Below are 8,964 nucleotides of genomic sequence, written 5' to 3' on the forward strand. Positions count from 1 at the left end.
GTAGGTAGCTGAATGTTTTTTTTGTGTTTACCCTCACTGCGAGTTAAACCCCTTCCCATTGTGTACTAAGAGATAGAGTACGGAAAGAGTATACTATTTCTTTCACATTGGCAAAGACAGTCTAGAAGAATGTCCCCCCCTGCTCCTTTTAGGAACCAGTTTTGGAGCTGATGACCTCTCAGTGGTTTTTTTTTTTTTTTTTAAGTCGGAATGAAAAATTTCCTTTTTCCCTGCTAAAAATGCAGGGCAGTCTTCCAGTTTGTTATCCACAGTTCCAAGAAAGAGCAAGCAATCCAGTGATTCTTCATAAAGTAAGCAACGAAAGGCAATAATGAAAGAAGTTGGGGACTGAATTGTGTCCTTAATTTTTCAACAGAGAGCTATTTAAAGAAAGTTAAGTGACTCTGAACTGGAGTTACAGTGATTCTGGAAAGCTTATTTTGTAATTTTTCTCCGTTAACAGAAAACAAAACGACAGAGCCCCAAAACCTGAATCCAGCAAAACGGTACCGGAGGCAAGATTGGCCTGGGGAGCTGTATGAAAATGGCTCATTTTATTTTGCCAAGAGACATTTGATTGAGAAAGGCTACTTGCAGGTTAGTGCTTCTGTTTTTCATGCTCTTTAGAATAATACATTTTTTACTCTTGTTATAGAGGGTTCTGAATTCAATAATGTATTTCTATTTCTGATGCAGTCAGTATGAAGTGACAGCACTTTGACCTCAGGACAGTTTGCCTATTATGTGTGACTTAACAGGGCTAGCTGTAGCTAGGGCAGTTCCAGTAACAGCATCCTCCACAGCAAACAAATTTATACAAATAATATTGAGCAGTATATAGCTATAAGCCTAAAACAATACAATACTGAGTTTCACATCAGTTTGCCAGGATGTAAGTGCGTATCTTATAACTCATTTTAGTGTTACTAAGAGTGTGAAACTGACCTTCATGCAGTGTTACAGGCTTCTCATAGTCTATAAACTTGTATTCTTGGCCAGTTTAGTCTTATGCAGATTTTGTGCTGTAACCTAAACAGTCGTCTTCCCTTTCCTGATGTTTACGTCCCAGTGTAGTAATGCAGAACAAATGTATTTACTTCAGCTTTCATTTTGTTTGTCTACAAGTATAGTCTCTTAGTTTTCTCATGCAAGACAAGTTCTCCATCTTACAGATCATTTCCAAAGTTTGTCAGCAGAACTGAAAAAAAGCCCAATGTAGATATTTCCGTATTTCTAACCGGAATATCTTACTAGGTACGTCAAGAGCACCAGGTTCTTATTTCTCTCTTTTCCAGATACCTCACTAATGCAGAGATACTAGCTTTAGGTCTCTGTATTTGCACAGACCCATGCAGTGCCGGCTAGTGCTGTATGGACTTCCAAGCATTGATCTGGATAGTACAATTGTGCTGAATTCTACATCTTATGAAGTTTGGGCCCTCTGAGGATCAGGGCTTTTAGGGTTTTTTTTTTAATTACATTGAGGTATGGCAGATATTTTTCCAATTAAAATTAAGTCTTTGTGTAGATAACAAACAAAAAATAAGCATAGTCTTACTAAGTAAATGATGAAGGTATTACTATTTTACTGTATTAAACGACCTGGTGAAATCAGAGTGATGTGAAATCATAATGCATAACATCTTTCTTGCACGCTTTCTCTGATTGTAAAATGAAAATACTTACTAACCATTGCCTATAGAAAGTTGTTTCAAATGCTTGGTTCTGTGTCACTGGCAAAACATCATTATTGATGGTTCACTTATATTTAAGCTACTGTGACCGCTGTGTAACCAGATACTTAGCTTTCATTACATGGTACCAAATTGTACAGTTTTGTACCTGTATTAACCCAAGCAGAAAATTTTAATGGGTTCTATTCTATTTAGGGTGGTAAAATGGCCTACTATGAAATGCGTGCAGAGCACAGTGTGGATATTGATATAGACATTGATTGGCCTATTGCAGAGCAGAGAGTACTGAGGTAAAAGCACTTTTTATTTCTTTGATATTGCTTATTGTTTCAAAATACGGTCACGTGAATTCATAATGTACATAATGTAAATAATCAAGATCAAAGATAATTGGACAACTTTATTTCCGCCCATCATTTTTTCCTGTCTCCTTTGAAATCATCTGAATTACCTTTGCTATATGGGTTTTTTGTTTTTTAAAGTTCAGCTTGGGGAAAAGTGTAAGCCCCACTATACCATAGCAATGTGTTAGCATCATCTCTGGCTTTTCCAGCTGAGTTGTCTAGGCTTCCATGGTCTGGACCACATTTACTGACGCACATGACTGAGAGTGTTCATGTAGAAGGCATGAGCTGATTACATCTTGCCAGCTGCCTTTTCTTTGCAGCTACTCTGCATGTCTCTAAGGAAATAATGGGTGGAAATGGAATATGTTTTCTGTGCCTTTTTCAGCCTTCACTCCATTTTGGTTTTGCCCCAGATAAATGCTACAGAACATAATCTCTTATGCTAAGGAAATAAATCTCATCCTGATTTTTAAATGGAGAGCATAACTGAGCTGTCTTTTGGATAATTCTGTTTTTTTCTTTGAAGAGGGAGAATATAGTTAGAGAGTGAAGAAGATGAGAAAAGACATTAGAAAAAAAGAATTTCAAAGCTGATTGTTCTGTCTGAAGATCACAATTGTATTTGAAATATTTGGGCTTGGAGTGTGCAAGAACTTCTATCCTAAAAAGATAATTTCTTTGTCTAGCTTTGGATATTTTGGCAAAGAGCCATTAAAAGAGGTGAAGCTATTGGTTTGCAGTATTGATGGATGCCTGACAAATGGTCGCATTTATGTGACAGAAGATCAGAAGGAAATGGTCTCCTACGATTATAGAGATACTGTTGGTATCGATCTATTAAAGAAAAGAGGAATCCAGGTGAGTGGTGTTCTGAAGTGTGAGGCTTTATTTGTCATGTAACCTGAACATGAAAAGATTCTAAAACCCTGCAGCATATAAGTTGAAGTTTCTTCAGACTACTTGTGATCAAGCAGCATAATACATTGGTTCAGGGTTGGGGCAAATGTTGCTCTCGGATCCCTTAGAGGAAAATAAGTGCTTTGAGAAGGTTCTCAATCTCATTCCTAGTAGCTATAGCATCTTTCTCTTTTTGTACTGGAAAAATGTGGGAAGAAATTTTTATGGTGTTTTGCTAGCACCAATCATAGTGTTCTGTGTAGTCTAGACACTCATTATTTAGAAGTCAGCTTTACCAAGCAGGAATATGTTGTTACCTCTTGGCTATAGAAGAGGAAGAAATACCCAGGCAAATTACTTGGTTCATCCTAGATCACCCATGATTGTTGCAAAGAGGGGAAATCAACCCCCCAAAGACTTTTGTCTGCTTATTTGTTTTAACCATAACTTACGTGCTTTGAAGTTGTAAGAACTCAGTGTAAATGAAAAACTGAAACAACACAGACTGTAACATGGCTACTATTATTATTATTGATTATTATTACTGCTACTGAATTCTGCTGATCTGAATATTTGCTTGCATTTATGTAAAATTAGCCTCCTGGCTATTTTCTGTCTGTGCTGTTGCCTTTGATATAGCTAGAAGAATTTTTTGGGGTAAGAACAAAGTACAGATTTAGGCTGCCTTCAAAGAGCCTTAACTCAGTCCTGTTGCAGATGGAGATAGACATGGATAAGACAAAGGTGGCTATACCCCAAGTAGACTTCTCCAGATACATTTTTTGGAGTCTCTATTGTAGGAGGTTTTTTTTTATAACAGGTTAGACGAGACATTCATGACATGCTTTGATGCAGCTGTTGCTGCCTTGGGGCAGTGAAATGGAGTAGATGGTTTTTCAAAACTCCCTCAGCTTCATTTTCTGTGAGGCAAAAGGGGAAGGAGTCTTGTAATCGTTGTTTTGTTGCCTGTGGGAGGCCATTTCCATACTTGCTGTGACTTGGAATCTTTCATTAAAAACCTCCTGGTCTTTGTGCTGCACTTTATGTGTTTCTAGTATGTGTTGCTGATATACTCTTGCTTTGTGCACCACTCCTGTTCATTTTGCACTTAAAATCAGTGCCAAGTATTTGTTAGTATTTAAAAGCAATTAAGGAAGGTAAGCTTGTGTCGTGGTTTAACCTCAGCCGGCAACTAAGCACCACACAGCCGCTCGCTCATTCCCCCCCAGTGGGATGGGGGAGAGAATCGGAAGAGTAAAAGTGAGAAAACTCATGGGTTGAGATAAAGACAGTTTAATAGGTAAAGCAAAGGCTGCGCACGCAAGCAAAGCAAAACAAGTAAATTCATTCACTCCTTCCCATCGGCAGGCAGGTGTTCAGCCATCTCCAGGAAAGCAGGGCTCCATCACGCGTAATAGTTACTTGGGCAGACAAACGCCATCACTCTGAACGTCCCCCCCTTCCCCCCTTCCTCCTTCTTCCCCCAGCTTTATATGTTGAGCATGACGTCACACGGTATGGAATATCCCGTTGGCCAGTTTGGGTCAGCTGTCCTGGCTGTGCCCCCCCTCCCAGCCCCCCGTGCACCTCCAGCCTTCTCAGTCGGTAGAGCATGGGAAGCTGAAAAGTCCCTGACTAGTGTAAGCACTGCTTAGCAACAACTAAAACATCGGTGTGTTATCAACATTGTTCTCACCTTAAATCCAAAACACAGCACAGTACCAGCTACTAGGAAGGAAATTAACTCTATCCCAGCCGAAACCAGGACAGCTTGTCCACAGCTTAGACAGAAAACTTGGAGATTTTTAAAAATCCTGCTGCAGTAATCTTCTGGTTTTAGCCTACCTTGTACATCGTTTCTGAAATTTCAAATTTGGAATGAATTTTCAGAGGTTAATGTGCTGTGCTCCTTCAGTCTGTTTAGTGTTCTGTTGATGCTCTGAAGTCCTACTGTAAATAAAATGATATATTAGGTAGAGGAGTCACGGAAAATACTTCATAATATTCTACAAATATTACAGAAATCTTCCTTGGGAATTCTCTTATTCCCTACTGTGGCTTAATTAGACGATATTGCACTAGATAGTCAGCATGCCACTGTACTGTGATACCCAGTATTTTATTTGGTACACGTTGCATTTAAAAAGACAAATGTAAATTTCTTTTTTTGAACCTCAGGGAAGCCTACAGAATGGTGTTTCACTTTCCCAAAGCAACTTCAAGACTGTAATGTGGGTTTGGATGCTAATCACTTCTGCTCTGAGTTTTGATTGGAGAAACCAGTTATTCAATGTTTTCTCATATCTGAGAGCGCTTCTATGAGCAAAACTTGTACTGTTTTTTTAATAAATCAACTTACATGTCTTATTTCTTTGTATGTAGAATTTACTCTAACTTGGCTTTATTTTAATAGGTTCGACTCATCTCTGAAAGAGATTGTTCAAAAACACTGTCAGCCATGCAGCTGGGATGTGTAGCAAAAGTTAGTGCAACAAATAAATTACAAGTTCTGGAGGACTGGCAAAAAGACATGGGTTTGAGCTGGAAAGAAGTCGCTTATTTAGGTCAGTTCCTTTTTTTTTTGGTAGTAAAATTTCACATAGCACACACACATGCAAACTTCATAGTGCTGCTTAGCTTCAAAACACTTTGGCCTTTGTTAATACACTAAACTTAATGGGATTGACATGCAAATTACAGCACACAATCACCAAAAGCAGGTACGTATTTTAAGGCTTGTTAGGGTACAATCTAAATATTAAAGGCATTGATGAATAAGCGTCTAATTTGGTAAGGGAAGTCTTAGCTGTTTTTATAATGGGATTTAGGAAAGCTTTTGATATTACATAAGCATATGGTTACAGCTCACAATTTTTAACTGATTCTGGTTCATTTCAGATGGATATTGTATAGATTATATTCTGAAATGGAAACAAGAAATGTACAGAATTAAAACTGAAAGCCATATGATTCAGTACAAAACTATATTTCAGTGACAGCTTAAGCATATAGTCCTGCAAATGCTTATTCAGTTGCTCAGATAATTTTACTACTCTTAAAAGTACCATTATCTTGCCTGAAGATTGTGTGAAGTGTGATCAGCGTTTACATTTATCCCTAAGATTTTCCAAGAACTGACTCACACGTGCAAAGTGCTGTTGAGCTGCTGAGATGAAAACTGTGGCAAGAACACAAATTTTAAGAAATAGATCAATATGTACACAGAAACATAATGAGTTTGCTCGGTTTTTCCCTTCTGTGATATTTTGCCTTGTCTGTCATCTTTCTCAATAGGAAATGAAGAGTCTGATGTGGAATGCCTGAAGAAAGCTGGCATGAGTGGTGTGCCTGCTGATGCTTGTGCAGTTGCTCAGAAGGCTGCTGGTTATATTTGTAAAAGCAATGGTGGCTGTGGAGCTGGCAGGGAGCTTGCAGAACACATATTCCTGTTACTAGAAAAAGTGAACGCTGCAAGAAAGCAAATGGGAGAAAAACAGGAGAGGAAATAAGGAACTAATGAAAAAAGAGTAACACAGTTGGTCAATCCCGCTTTTCTTCTCCTCTTCCTCTCTCAGTAAGTCTGTATCCCAAAGGGTGGCTTATCTTTCAAGTTTTACATTGCAGTAGAGTTAAAAAGATGTTTCCCTCTTTAATTAGAGGTCACACTTAAGTGCTGATATTCATGATTGTATGCTGATAATCATGATCATATTCATGATCGTTTTATAAGCCATTTAAGTGCAATGGAAGGAATGCTACAAAAGGTAGTGTCCTGTAAATCTACTCTTAATCATTACACCTGTCCTACAGGAATGATGCGTCTTTATTTCATAATCCGAATATTTTCGGGGATCAGTGATTTTTGCATTACTTGAGGATTTGTAATTCAGACTTTCAAAAAAAAAAACAACTTTCTGTCAGTTTTACTCATTTTATTTACACTTCCTCTATCAAATGTCAGTATGATGTTGTAGTTGTGTGCTTGCTTTTTACAGGATTTGTCCCTAGTAAGGAAGAGTTTTAGCATATGCTGGAGAGGTCAGGTGTAAAATAACTATCAAACTTCTTCCTACGTTTTCAAGACATCTCAGTTACTATAAAACCAGTTAATATTAGTTAAGAAAAGCACTTAAGCATGTGTTCAATTTTAAGCTCATAAATAATTAAATGGCATTTGGAATTGTGCCTCTTATCTTTGAATCTGTTTATATTGGGGTTTATTGAAGTGCTTAAATTAACATACCCAAATGCTTTGCCAAATTTGGAGTTAAATTTCCCATTAACTTTGAGATCTTTCCTTTGCAAAAATTTGGTTTCTTTCTGTGAAGGCTTTATTACAACCACTAATGATTAAAAATAAAATAAAAAAATCTTTATTGTATGGAAAAGTAACTGCTGTTTAAAAAAACCCAAAACATAGTTGTTGATTGTGAGTTTATATAAAATATATATTTAGATGATTTTTAGCATGTTAATTTAAAGCTGGTGTATATGTATGTTTGTATTTATGTACAATACAATTTTTACTGTGTCTTTATTTAAAGAACTCAGCTACCTGTAAAAAGTTGTAGAACTGACACTAAAAATATGCATCAGTTTTCAATCCTGCTATTTATCAGTGAATCAGGTTCTGCCTTGGGTTATGCTAAAAAATAAAGAATACCCGTGGTACACAGGCAATTACTACTGAGGTGAATAATAACGGCTTGTCATTTTATTTTGTTTCTCTGCTAAATAGACCACTCCCAATATAATATCACCTGATATATTGCCCTCTGTTGATTAACTTTGTGTTTTACTTCCTTTTACAAAGCAAAATTTTAAACTGAAATTCTTTTACCACCTATCTACAGTAGCAAGGTTAACAGGTGAATAGTTTACTGTACTAATCGGCTCTAAGTTACCATTTAAGTATTTCCTTTCAATGAGATTTTAGGGTTCTGTGCTGGATAAATCCCATAGACTTTGATAACAGGAGAGCCACATTTTGGACAGAACTATGGACTTTGGTACAGGTAGATGAATTATTTTAGTTTTATAGACTATGTGGTAAAGCTTCAGAAGTCCGGATTGGATGAACAATTCAGGTTTGATAATGTCATATAGAATTGGCCAAGTTTTCAGTTACTTCACTTTGTCATCGTCAAGTAACTTGCCGATTTTGATTTCAAGAACAGTTTCCTGTGAATAGATAGCTTTAAACAAGGTGACTCTGATGAACTTAGTTCCCATTCCTTTTACGTTAGAGAACGTAAAAATATGAGTAAATGCAATTACAATAGAAATATGAGTTGGCAGTACTGTTTGTAGTTTACTGTTTGAATCAAGAACTCTTCTAATGTTTCAGCTGCTTGCTGAATGTGCCGCATATGCATTGGGGGTCTGATACATGTACAAATTTGGGGTAAAAATAAATGCAGAAACACTTTTGGATGAGTGTTGGTAATGGGCAGAAAGAAATGGTAGCTGATATATGTGTTTTCACTGTGACAAATTCTCATTCAGAAAAAGGTGGTATAATCTTACATTGGACATATAGGAAGAATATGAAGAATAAAAGAGCTCTAGAGATTATTTACAAAACAAAGCCGGTTCGAGGATATGGGAGATGCACAATCTGCTGCCTGAAAGGTTCAGATTTATATTGGTCACCCTCAAGGGAAAGCCTAACTATAAACTAGAGTAGCATGAGGGATGTCTTAACTACTCTTGATTTTTACAGAAGATCCTCAATCATATGAAGGATTTAGGGGTCACAGAGGGGCAGAGATAGTGAGAATAACTTTAACAGTCACCTTAAAGGGGAAATCCCGGGTTCTGGGCAGGCTTCAAAAGTGTAGTATCTTTTGCCAATGACTGTTGTTTCAGTATGGATCCTGGCACCGTGATTGCCTTTTATTAGAGGTGTGTAGTTCACTCAGACTAGATTTCAGTGGTCTTTTTTGTTATAGTGGGCTAATTTTGGAAAAATCTCTTTTGGTCATGTGAGCGCTTGTTTTTTTACTTTAAATTGCCTAGTATATTAA

The 8,964-nt window shown here is 37.2% G+C and overlaps 1 protein-coding gene across 1 annotated transcript in view; it reads left to right on the top strand.

Annotated features, from left to right (window-relative positions):
• CMAS (cytidine monophosphate N-acetylneuraminic acid synthetase) overlaps nucleotides 1–8,964 on the top strand; it is a 38,409-nt gene extending 29,445 nt beyond the window's left edge. Inside the window, exons 6-10 of the mRNA XM_009333008.1 lie at nucleotides 464–597; nucleotides 1,890–1,984; nucleotides 2,728–2,899; nucleotides 5,352–5,502; nucleotides 6,233–8,964. Of these exons, the coding sequence (XP_009331283.1) occupies nucleotides 464–597; nucleotides 1,890–1,984; nucleotides 2,728–2,899; nucleotides 5,352–5,502; nucleotides 6,233–6,447 (767 nt within the window). The 3' untranslated portion in view covers nucleotides 6,448–8,964. The remainder of the gene's footprint in view (nucleotides 1–463; nucleotides 598–1,889; nucleotides 1,985–2,727; nucleotides 2,900–5,351; nucleotides 5,503–6,232) is intronic.

The sequence above is a fragment of the Pygoscelis adeliae genome, unplaced genomic scaffold, assembly GCF_000699105.1.
Source record: "Pygoscelis adeliae isolate BGI_AS28 unplaced genomic scaffold, ASM69910v1 Scaffold38, whole genome shotgun sequence".
NCBI classification, from domain to species: domain Eukaryota; kingdom Metazoa; phylum Chordata; class Aves; order Sphenisciformes; family Spheniscidae; genus Pygoscelis; species Pygoscelis adeliae.